The 12,483-nt window shown below is 45.6% G+C and overlaps 1 protein-coding gene and 1 long non-coding RNA gene across 20 annotated transcripts in view; one reads left to right on the plus strand and one right to left on the minus strand.

The window, feature by feature from the left end:
• birc6 (baculoviral IAP repeat containing 6) overlaps nt 1-12,483 on the plus strand; it is a 154,181-nt gene that overhangs the window by 89,822 nt on the left and 51,876 nt on the right. The window contains exon 66 of one of the 19 annotated variants that reach the window (XM_024424750.2): nt 5,816-5,969. The exons of the other annotated variants lie outside the window; for them this stretch is intronic. Coding sequence (XP_024280518.1) covers nt 5,816-5,868 — 53 coding nt within the window. The 3' untranslated portion in view covers nt 5,869-5,969. Of the gene's footprint in view, nt 1-5,815; nt 5,970-12,483 lie in introns of those variants that run through there. 19 annotated transcript variants of the gene reach the window in all.
• Nucleotides 5,810-8,413, minus strand: LOC112252965. Its single transcript, XR_002953917.2, has 2 exons — nt 7,448-8,413; nt 5,810-6,661 (listed from the first exon to the last, which is right to left on the minus strand). It is a non-coding gene; the product is annotated as an uncharacterized LOC112252965 (long non-coding RNA).

The following is a 12,483-nucleotide window of genomic DNA, read 5'->3' on the forward strand; positions in this document are numbered from 1 at the left end:
ATAAAACAGTAATATAAAGTCATTTACAATCTATCAATAGCTATTGCTTCTGTGGTGGTTGACGCTCTCCAAGCAATTTCAATTATATGAATCCATGCTTTCAAAATACCCATCCACTTATAATTCTGTCTTTTCATGCGACAGAACATATACTGTCTAATTTGATTAGGTTACTTGTGACTTAGTTAGGTGGTAATTATTGTGTGGCAAGTGGATTCAATCTTTTGAAGATAGGAACTCATTCTCGATAAGAACTCATTCTCTAATCTATATTGAACCATTTTATTTTATATTTTTGAATATACAACGGACGTCTTTGTTAAAGGGTTCTCAGAACAAATTCTATCTATCAAGTATAGTTATAGAGAAGATGAGTCAAGGTCATTCTTATTCCGAACATGTACCATCATAATTCTACAGTACTGTCTGTGGGGAGTGAGTACTCTGTGATGTAATTGGGGTGTGATGGGCTTTCTGTGAAGGCAGGATACGGTGGTAATCTGCGAAGGTAATCCCTAGTCCCCGGGGGGCAAGGGCTGACCCAGAGTTAACTGATCACCTGGGCTAGATGTTGGCTCGGTCCATTGCTCTGACTAGGTTTTCTGTCTCTTCAGCTCTGACCCTGGGGTTTCCAGAGGGGCATGCAGGCTTGTGTTCTTTCAGTTGGCTGATAACCTCAGTGAGGATACATCCCAAACCCCTCTTAATAGGAGTGTTCAGTCCACCCAACCAATCCCCCACACGTTTAGGCTTTCCACGGTCTGTGAGAGAGTATAATATATTTTCTCTCTTTTGGGGATAGTGGAATCTGTGGTTCCGTCCACATGTTGTGGACATTTTAATGGATGCTTGTTTTTGTCCAGTCATTAATGAATAGAAACAGAAAAATGTTGCTCACGGACCTTCTGCTATTGCCAGGAATAAAATGGAAAGTTGGTACACTGCCAAGGAAATAAAATAACCTTGAACAAACCTTTTCATTGTGTTCGACTTCTAACGACCCCATCACAGGATACATTAGTGTTCTATGGACAGATTATTGGCATGTTTTATTTCACCAATGTGCGTTGACTCACCCCCCAAAATTCTTAAGCTTCTCAAGCTGTTTGTTCTGAACTAAAATTGGCAGGTTGGCCGATATCAACGTAGCCTCCATTCACAAGGACTTTGTGTTGCATATCAGGTGGTGGCAGCTCATAGCTCTGTGTGTATATAGCCACAACTGCCTCTTTGTCCGACGCTGTTAGTGTGTGTGTATTCACAGGAGCGTCTGTGTGCTGGTGTGAATTTAAAGCGCCCCTGGTCTCATAATTAAATAACAAACAGATAAAGAGATGAGTATTGTAATTGGTCCTCATTATCTGGTAAATGTCTCAGACACGGTCACGCGTGGTGTGCAAACATGCAGCCGTGGCTGCCTGCTATTAAGTAAAAGTTTACTGCCTCCTTTTTCATTGTCACACTCCTTTCTCCTGTGTTGTAGTAATGGCAGGAGTTTTTCTGCCATTGAAGTTCTCGGGCGGGCCTCCTAAGCGGCAGAGATTTGTTTTATTCTTCCGGATGGAAAAATCCATTCAGTAATAATTTAAACAACTACCAGATATAAAGTATGTAGGAAAGATAATGGACCTATATACTTTTTAAAATATAATATAGTCTGTGAGAACTAAAATCACAAATAAAAGCTAGACAGTAGAGCTAGAGAATAGAATTTTTTTTTAAAAACAATGTTTTTAACAGTATATATTTTATTTTTGAGCATAATGACACAGCATTAGCCATGGCAAATTGCATATAATTGTAGGAAATTAGCTTTAAAACTGCAACATTCTCTTAGCTCCATGGCAGAAATTGTAGAATTACACGGAATTTGCTTTTAAACTAAATATTCTCTCAGCTGAAAAACTACAAAATTCTCTGATGCAAAAATGTTAAAAAATAAAATAAAATAAAAAATGTATTGTCACACACTGGATATGTGCTGTGTAATGTACAACCAAGATAGGGGCCTCTAAAATGTTCTCTCATATTCAGCTGCGTCCAGGCCCCCTGCCAAACCCACAAACCTAAACTCCTTTATGATGAAAAAAAGCAAAGAAACATTTGCCTTTTAAAATGGACAAATCAATTGACACATTTTAACACCCAATTTAATTACAAATTGTGTTTTTAGTGATTTATCTACTGTGCAATATGGTCAGTTAAGTCAGTTCAGTGTGTGAGCGCTGATGGAAGCCAAGGGCTCATCTCACTCTGTTGTGTCGGCGCCAGCCCTCAGAGCCATGAGCTGTCAATAAATGTCAAGGGGCCCGCTGGTAATGAAAAAGTGGGAAGAGACCTAAGAGCACTCCTGCCGTGTCTCTTTTTTAATAACTTGCTGTACTGAGGAGTGGGGGGATGGGGTGTTCCTATCAAAAAGCATTAAGAGCAAGGTAGGGGGCAAGCAGCCCTGGGAGGTGTGTGTGTGTGTGTGACAGAGGCAGACTTGGTATTCAGTAGGAGTGTTGCCCTGGTGACATGGGGATGATGTTCTACTCTGCCTCATAGGCCAGGATCAACTGTTATAAACCTCCATCTCATTCCTACATAATGCACTGCTTTCACTTTGTATACCATTTACCTTCAAAGCCTTTGCATTTTTTTCCCTACAGTATGCTCGTAGAAAGAGTCATGAAATTCCTTGGAATGTTGGCCTAGATCCTTGCCGCTTGGATTGTGTGGTGTTTTCCGAAAAGTGCAGATACCTTTGCATCATGAATGACACCAAACCCACACACGTCAGTCTTTCTATTAAATATTTTAAGATAAGGCTACAGTCCAAACCCGTTCTCATACCATGCACCATTCATCCAGTGTCGCTACAATAAAAGCCTTGCAACTAGCTTTATAAAAGGGATACCATACTAGTTTACATTAAAAGCATCATTAAGGCTACTACACCACACTGCTGTTTGTCTTCATTCATCCTATTCATCCTCAGTGTGATGTCTAATAGCTGCCTTGATGTATATCTTAGCTCAGCCTGCCCCTGCACTCCTAAGAGGCACCGGGGGGAAACCCTGTTGTGTCCCATTGTTTAGCGTGGTCCCTGTTCCCTCCCTCCCTCTAACCCTCAGTCCGACTACCCGCCTCAGGCCGCACTCATTCCTCCTGCTAATCTCCCAGCTTGGCCGCGCCGCTTGCGTATTGTTCCACATTAGTCATCGGTGTCTTGGCAATCCTTTTGGGACGCATTACGCAGCCGCCACGCACTCCATCACAGGATGTTAAGCCATTAGTGAGAGGTAATACCTTTTAATGTCACTGCGAAACTCATTTATTTTAATTGAAAATGTCCTTTCTCCCCTGGCTCGCTCCCCTCCTACCCTCAAACATAACCCTTCTCCCCTTCACTTCCATCCTTGAGTATGTGCGTTGTGTGTTAGGAACAGCTTGTTCAACAGTATGCATGTAGTCAATGCTTTTAAACAGCTTGTTAAATGGTACGCATTTATTTTATATAACCTTTATTTAACTAGGCAAGGCAGTCTAGAACAAATTCTTATTTACAATGACGGCCAAACCCGGACGACGCTGGGCCAATTGTGCGCCGCCCTATGGGATTCCCACTCACGGCCAGATGTGATGCAGCCTGCATTCGAACCAGGAACTGCAGTGACGCCTCTTGCACTGAGATGCAGTGCCTTAGACCATTCTTTTAACAGATTATTAAACAGTACGTACATTATCAAAACTATGTGGATACCTGCTCGTCGAACATCTCATTCCAAAATCATCTGCATTAATATGGAGATGGTCCCCCCTTTGCTGCTATGAGCCTCCACTCTTCTGGGAAGCTTTTCACTAGATGTTGGAACATTGTTGCAAGGACATGCTTCCATTCAGCCACGAGCATTCGTGAGGTCGGGCACTGATGTTGGGCGATTAGGTCTGGCTCACAGTCGGGGTTCCAATTAATTCCAAACATGTTCGATAAGGTTGAGGTCAGGGCTCTGTGCAAGCCAGTCAAGTTCTTCCACACTGATCTCGGCAAACCATTTCTGTATGGACCTCGCTTTGTGCACAGGGGCGTTGTCATGCTGGAACAGGAAAGGACCTTCCCCAAACTGTTGCCACACAGTTGGAAGCACAGAATTGTCTAGAATGTCATTGTATGCTGTGGCGTTAAAATTTCCCTTCACTGGAACTAAGGGGGCCTAGCCCGAAACACGAAAAACAGTCTCAGACCAATATTCCTTCTCCACCAAACTTTACATTTGGCACTGCATTCTGGCAGGTAGTGTTGTCTTGGCATCCGCCAAACCCAGATTCGTCATTCGACTGACAGATGGTGAAGCGTGTTTCGTCACTCCAGAGAACGCGTTTTTCCACTACTCCAGAGTCCAATGTCCGCGAGCTCTACACCATTCCAGCCAATGTTTGGCATTGCACATGGTGATCTTAGGCTTGTGTGCAGCTGCCCAGCCATGGAAACCCATTTCATGAAGCTCTCAGAGAACAGTTCTTGTGTTGACGTTGCTTCCAGAGGTACTCTGTAGTGAGTGTTGCAACCAAGGACAGACAATATTTACGCGCTTCAGCTCTCGGCGGTCCTGTTCTGTGGGCTTGTGTGGCCTACCACTTTGCGGCTGAGCCGTTGTTGCTCCTAGACATTTCCACTTCACAATAACAGCACTTACAGTTGACCGGGGCAGCTCAAGCAGAGCAGAAATTTGACTAAGTGATTTGTTGGAAAGGTGGCATCCTATGACGGTGCCACGTTGAAAGTCACTGAGCTCTTCAGTAAGGCCAGTCTACTGCCAGTCTGATTACAGCACGCAGTTTGGATTTGTAACGTGTTGTTTTCCAACCATGTGATTTGTTCACTTCTTGTGTAGTTACTTAGGCTGTATTACTAGCTGCTTTATTCATCTTGTATGTCCTTGTCCATATTGATTCAGAGACGATGTGCACATTCACGCGTGTATACACACACACACACACACACACACACACACACACACACACACCACATGCAGGTAGGTGCAACTGACAATTAAAATGTTGTGATGTGCGTTCCAGATGGCAGTCGACACATCTGAAACCGAGAAGATCTGACCCACGCTCAACCTTTCTCGTTAGAATGCAGGATACACATGCTAGTGGAGTTTAAATTATTTCCCCCATGTTGCATGTGACTGGGAGCATGCCACCCTGACCTTTTTGGTGATATTTGAAGAAGCTCAGAATCCTGATAAAGCTAAGTCCTGGAACATGCTCTAAGCATGAAGACATGATGTACCTCTTCACCATATTATGTCTCTTACTGGCATCAATGCATTGTATCTCACATAAGCACATGCTTATGCCTACATTCTCCCACAGAATCCATCATAGATGAGGCTTGAGTCTAATTCATATATTCTCATTTTATTGTAAAAATGTTCCCTATTGCACAGTACATCTAGAGTTTAGTTTATTCATGTGTTTATAAAAGCTTTGATTTTTATACAGAAACTGAATCGCTGACACTACCCTGAAATCAACATGAACAAATAGCCTACATCAAAATAACCGAACAGAACGTGGAAAGAGATGCAGAAAGAGAGAGAAGATTAAGTCTGGCCTTATGTATTAGTAATTGCGAAATGGAGCTTTTTGCCAGTGCCCACAAGTTACTTTCCACCCCTGCGGATGATTTAATCACCACAGCAGACTCTCCTTTTTGTAAAAAATATCTCTCTCTCCCACTTGCCTTTTTATTGCAGATCTCCAGGTGGTCGATTTGAATTTAAATGTGTAATTGTCATTTCCACTCCTTCTGCTCTCTTTGCAGATCAGTTCTTGTGGAGACGAAATAGACAGAGATGGTGTATCTCTCTGTTGTGATGTCTCATATCATGAGAAGCGGTGACTAACACTTTGGTGTGTAGCCTATCTGACGGCAAGCAGCACAGTACATTACAGCACCACGCCATGCCCCTGAAACCATCCGGACCAGTGACGTCAATATCCCTTTGTCAAGTGGATTTTTAAAAAACAGACAAAGGAGATTGGTCGGTAACACTGTCCGTTTCCCTCATTCTAATGAGTCCAAGGTGAAGTTAGTTCCCCTCAGGCTGTGCTGGCCTGCAGCCCAACCCTTTCTATCGCCCCCTCCTGGATCCAGCACAGCCATGGTCCTGATGTGTCCACCAGCTCACTATTATCTCTCTGGTTCATGGCTGTGAGACGCCATCTCCCACGGAACTGTCCACCCTCAATCTGTGTGAGGAAACTGCTCCCCCCTCCTATTTTAATATCTTGTCGTTTGCACCTTTTTTATAACTAATACCTAGTTAGAGGGAGTAGGAGCTTGGCATGTAAAATCCAGTATACGTTTGTTGGGGTTAGATGGAAGCTTGGTTTGTGCCTTGTCGTTTGGGGGGGATCACTCCCACTCTGGCTTGGCTCACACAACGGTGTAGATGTAAACAAAGACAATGACGAAGAGGTTAAGGAAGGTGCCAACGATTCCCAGCAGCGCCAAGATGGACTCCTCCTGCTCCTCCTTGCTCTCTAGCGCCCGCACCTCCTCAATAGTGATGACCGTTGGGCCCATGGCCATGACGCTCGCCCAACCTGGCAAGGGTGCTGCTGGCACTTATCTGCAGAGGGGGAGAGAGACACAGAGGCAGCCCACCTGACATGGAGGCACATACAGAGAAATGAACATTAGAAAAGAGAAACAGAACGCAAGCCCATAATCAGGAGTGAACACAGACAATGGGAATGAATTTAGATGTTGCAGTTTAATGCTGCACTGCTATGATGCATCCAACTCCCCTCCCCACTAGTCCTCTCCTCCATGTGCTTTATACGACACCCTGGGGAAAACTGAACCAAAAAGCCCTCGGCTAGCCTAGCCAACAGAATCCTCAAGAAGAAATCAATGGTGATCGAACAAAACAATAGACATGCACAGCACAATGGAGATTTAACTGCAAATGCCACTGTTTATTACCTGCCGTAGCTGTTGCTCTGCCCACCGCAATAGATTCCTAATATTCGGCATCCCTTACGGTCTATCCGCATTGAAAATGTTTAACCTCCATAAATGTTCAGTAACACTGGATCATGGTTTTAATGAGCCCCTTACAATCCACCCTCTTTTTCCCCGAAGGTGGTTCATGATTCTCTCCCCTCCCCTCCGTCTAAGTTGATTTTCCTGAGCATGATGTCCCTACTGAGCAGTCTGAAGGGAGAGGACAGGGGCTCTGGCTAGTGCCAGCCCTCCAGGGAAAACTACGAGCAGGTAAACCCTGCCACAGCCAGCCAGTGCTGAGAAGCAGGCAGCGCAGAGCATACAGCCAAAACATCACCAGCGTCAACAATAAGCAGCCCCCTCTGAAAAAGGCAGATCCTACCATATTTCAGAAAAGAGACATAATTGAAAGAGAAGAGATGAGTGGTGAAAAAGGTGTCTTACCCTAAGGTGTGTGAGGAGCTGGGTGACATCCAGCATGCTTTTGGGTCCTCAGCGGAGAAGCATGGCCACACACAGGAGCCTGCATTTGGGGGGGGGGCAGGGGGAAGCTGGCTGGGTACCCACGCTCCCAGCGTCACAGAAAGAGGAATATGTGGTAAGGAAAAGAAAAGGAGATCCGGGCTCCAAACTGCGTCTTGGTGTGCGGCACTGTACGCAGACACTGCTCTCTGTGAAAACCACCCCCTTCTTGCCCGGATGAATTCTCCAGTCCTCTGCGCCACCCCCTTGGTTAAATACTGCCTTGGTTTTGGTTGCGGTATTGTCTCCTTTTTGCTTTTGTTATTTTATTCCTCGGGTCTCCACAACCAAAGCTGAAGCACTAGGGGCTTCTTACGCTCCCCCTCCCCACTACTCTCCCCATCCTACTGCCCCACTCTCTCCAATTCCACCACAGCCCCCCTCTTCCTCCTTGGCTCTTGTTGGCTCTTTGACCCTCTTAGCAGCTCAGAGAGAGCCCCAGTCTCTGTGACAAATGTACACGCCCCCACCCCTTCTCTCCTTCCGTCCTTCCTTGCTTCCCTCTTTCTGGAGCAGAGCAATTAGTGCCTTTCAGAGGCGCCTCTCTCTCGCCTGCCGCTGAAACCCGGAGCTACAGCCGCGCATGGTTACTCTGGAGCAGCTAGTGCTTGCGGCAACTACTACCGCACCTCCAGTCCGCTGTAGAACAATCGACTGATACTACAGACAGCCCACGCCACAGCAAGTGTTATTCCAAAGAGCCAGTAAAATCCCAGAGCTGTTTGTGAACAACCGGAGAGCTGGAAAGCCGGAGTGCTGCTGCGTAGCTGTTGCTGTGTGGGTCTGCAGCTGGTGGCAGCTGTGTTGTGGTGGGTCCCCTGTGCAAGACGTGCCGTGGGAGAGCCGTGCATTGCATAACCAAGCAGAGGGAAAGAGGCCAGGTCCTGGTGGCTGTGGCGGCAGGAGGGAGGGAGGGAGGGAGGGAGGGAGGAGGGACTCTTTCTGCCATCTCCTCCTCTTCTGCTGTGGGGGCTGGTTGAGCACCAAACAGAAAGAAAGAGGAGCGAGAGAGTAAAGTGGGGACGGGGGGGGTGAAGTGACCCCTTCCTCAATGCTGCACGGTGGCAGAATGTCTCCCTTTGTCAAGCATAGCTCGACTGTCATACCTGCGAAGGGAGAGGTGTGGAAGAGGAGGGGGAGGAAAGGAATAGGTGGCTAAGAGGTGAAAGGCTGTAGAAAGATGTCGGGCCTCATAACATTTGCGTCATTTGCGCCATTTCAGAAATGTCTGTGCACAGGAAAAAATATTGAATCTTATAAACTTGGTGCGAGCCATACATCACCTTTCCTGTGATAAATCAAACCTGTCGCAAAATTGTGCGAGCGCTAACAAGCATTAAAACGTGATTGCCTGTCAACACATTCTGCAAAATTGATTGTACACTGCTCAAAAAAATAAAGGGAACACTTAAACAACACAATGTAACTCCAAGTCAATCACACTTCTGTGAAATCAAACTGTCCACTTAGGAAGCAACACTGATTGACAATACATTTCACATGCTGTTGTGCAAATGGAATAGACAACAGGTGGAAATTATAGGCATTTAGCAAGACACCCCCAATAAAGGAGTAGTTCTGCAGGTGGTGACCAGACCACTTCTCAGTTCCTATGCTTCCTGGCTGATGTTTTGGTCACTTTTGAATGCTGGCGGTGCTTTCACTCTAGTGGTAGCATGAGAAGGAGTCTACAACCCACACATGTGGCTCAGGTAGTGCAGCTCATCCAGGATGGCACATCAATGCGAGCTGTGGCAAGAGGGTTTGCTGTGTCTGTCAGCGTAGTGTCCAGAGCATGGAGGCGCTACCAGGAGACAGGCCAGTACATCAGGAGACGTGGAGGAGGCCGTAGGAGGGCAACAACCCAGCAGCAGGACCGCTACCTCCGCCTTTGTGCAAGGAGGAGCAGGAGGAGCACTGCCAGAGCCCTGCAAAATGACCTCCAGCAGGCCACAAATGTGCATGTGTCTGCTCAAACGGTCAGCAATAGACTCCATGATGGTGGTATGAGGGCCCGATGTCCACAGGTGGGGGTTGTGCTTACAGCCCAACACCGTGCAGGACGTTTAGCATTTGCCAGAGAACACCAAGATTGGCAAATTCGCCCCTGGCACCCTGAGCTCTTCACAGATGAAAGCAGGTTTACACTGAGTACGTGACAGACGTGACAGAGTCTGGAGACGCCGTGGAGAACGTTCTGCTGCCTGCAACATCCTCCAGCATGACCGGTTTGGCGGTGGGTCAGTCATGGTGTGGGGTGGCATTTCTTTGGGGGGCCGCACAGCCCTCCATGTGCTCGCCAGAGGTAGCCTGACTGCCATTAGCCACCGAGATGAGATCCTCAGACCCCTTGTGAGACCATATGCTGGTGCGGTTGGCCCTGGGTTCCTCCTAATGCAAGACAATGCTAGACCTCATGTGGCTGGAGTGTGTCAGCAGTTCCTGCAAGAGGAAGGCATTGATGCTATGGACTGACCCGCCCGTTCCCCAGACCTGAATCCAATTGAGCACATCTGGGACATCATGTCTCGCTCCATCCACCAACGCCACGTTGCACCACAGACTGTCCAGGAGTTGGCGGATGCTTTAGTCCAGGTCTGGGAGGAGATCCCTCAGGAGACCATCCGCCACCTCATCAGGAGCATGCCCAGGCGTTGTAGGGAGGTCATACAGGCACGTGGAGGCCACACACACTACTGAGCCTCGTTTTGACTTGTTTTAAGGACATTACATCAAAGTTGGATCAGCCTGTAGTGTGGTTTTCCACTTTAATTTTGAGTGTGACTCCAAATCCAGACCTCCATGGGTTGATAAATTTGATTTCCATTGATAATCTTTGTGTGATTTTGTTGTCAGCACATTCAACTATGTAAAGAAAAAAGTATTTAATAAGAATATTTCATTCATTCAGATCTAGGATGTGTTATTTTAGTGTTCCCTTTATTTTTTTGAGCAGTGTGTATGTATTTACTCAGTGGGTTGAATACTTATCCAATCAAGATATATTTGTAACATTTGTAAAAAAAAATATATATATATTTATTTAAAAATAAAATAAAACTCAGTCTTAAAAAAGGACTTTTCAGGCTGTTTTAATCCCACTTTGTAACAAAACAAAATGTGGAAAAAGTCAAGGGGTGTGAATACTTTCTGAAGGCACTGTGTGACCGCTTGGGCCGGGCAATTAAGTTATAACTACCACAGTCATATAGGCTACCCTTGAAAGTACCTTGGCTATGGCATGTTTGTCTGTGAAGGTACATTACGTATTTTTAACACTAGAACTGCCTGGTCTTTCAGCCTAGCATATTTTAAGCTTATTATGTTACTTGTCTTTGCTTAGTATCCAGAGCAATGCTGCCCCGCAAGTGGTCATGTACTGAACACAAAAACAGCGGGGATGTTCTTGGAAGAAGTGATATTTCAAAATCGAGCTTCACCTCTTGAATTGAGTTACTTGACAAAGGTAAGTGTCATAGAATCAAATGTAGAATATGCTCTTTCTGATACTATATACACTGAACAATCATATAAACGAACATGTAAGGTGTTGGTTTCATGAGCTGAAATAAAAGCTCACAGAATTAGTCCATACGCACAAAAAGTTTACTTCTCAAAATATTTTGTGCACAAATTTGTTTTCATCCCTGTTAGTGAGCATTTCCCCTTTGTCATCCAACTGACAGGTGTGGCATATCAAGAAGCATGATCAGACTCATGATCAGACCCACATTCCAAACAAGCCTCTTTGGAATGTGGTCTTAGCAAGCCATGACCATGACGGTCCACTACTTACCTAAAGGATTTCTCTGCTTTGCAAACAGATCGTACCGCTAGTGTAACATACATGTACGCTTGCACAGTTTTAGCAGCACAGCACTCTGCTCTACTTTACGTAGGGCACATTCCAGTGTTCCTCAGAAACCTGGTCCACAGAGAGCTCAGTAATGGGATTTTGATGGAGGTTGGCAAGGACACCACTGTAGATACAGCTGCTCCATAACTTCCTTTTGCCTCCTAGGAAGAAGGGAGACCTGGTTAGGAGGTTGGCACTGGTGACTCAGAGCCCCAACCGTTACGCTTCCAGCTGCCCTCTCATAGGGCGCTGAGGCAGAGACTGGAGGAAGGGGGTGATAGACCTCACCCACGCTCCCTCGCCACAATCCACTCCCAGGGACGACTCAATACTAACCTGGTTAACTTCACTTCACTTGATTTTATGCACATTAACGGTAAACGAAGTGCATGGCAGGTTTTATGAAGACCTATGAATGTCATATCCTGTTCTCAGCAGTTTTGTTGTGGCAGCAGGGAATTTCTAACTGTCATTACCTAGACATCACTGAGCTTGCACCAGAGCGCAGTATTGATTGGTCGTGCTGTTTGCAGCAATGTTGAAATTGCTACCTGATCTGAATAGATCAACTGAGGCTTACATTTGAGTGGATTAATGCATGCTACATTGGCTTACATCTTGTTGTATGAACCAGTTTATTTGTTGTTTGCCTTTTTTAGCACCAGATCACTGATAGCCCCACTCCTAAATTTCTATTAACCTGAACCCTTATTGTCCAGTGTCCACTTTCGAGCCAATGGTAGAACTCTCCTCAGCCCTGGCTTCCTGGCTTTGCGGTGAATGTTTGACCAGCGTTAGTGGATGGTCAAACATTCCATGAGAGGAATGCCTCAAACAGTGATGAATGGATGAACACCTCACTGATCATTTTTTATTTATTTGTTAACCTTTATTTAACCAGGTAGGCTAGTTGAGAACAAGTTCTCATTTGCAACTGCGACCTGGCCAAGATAAAGCATAGCAGTGTGAACAGACAACACAGAGTTACACATGGAGTAAACAATTAACAAGTCAATAACACAGTAGAAAAAAGAGTCTATATACATTGTGTGCAAAAGGCATGAGGAGGTAGGTGACACGAGTGATAAATGATCAGATGGTC

Source organism: Oncorhynchus tshawytscha, linkage group LG06, assembly GCF_018296145.1.
Source record: "Oncorhynchus tshawytscha isolate Ot180627B linkage group LG06, Otsh_v2.0, whole genome shotgun sequence".
In the NCBI taxonomy this organism is placed as follows: Eukaryota; Metazoa; Chordata; class Actinopteri; order Salmoniformes; family Salmonidae; genus Oncorhynchus; species Oncorhynchus tshawytscha.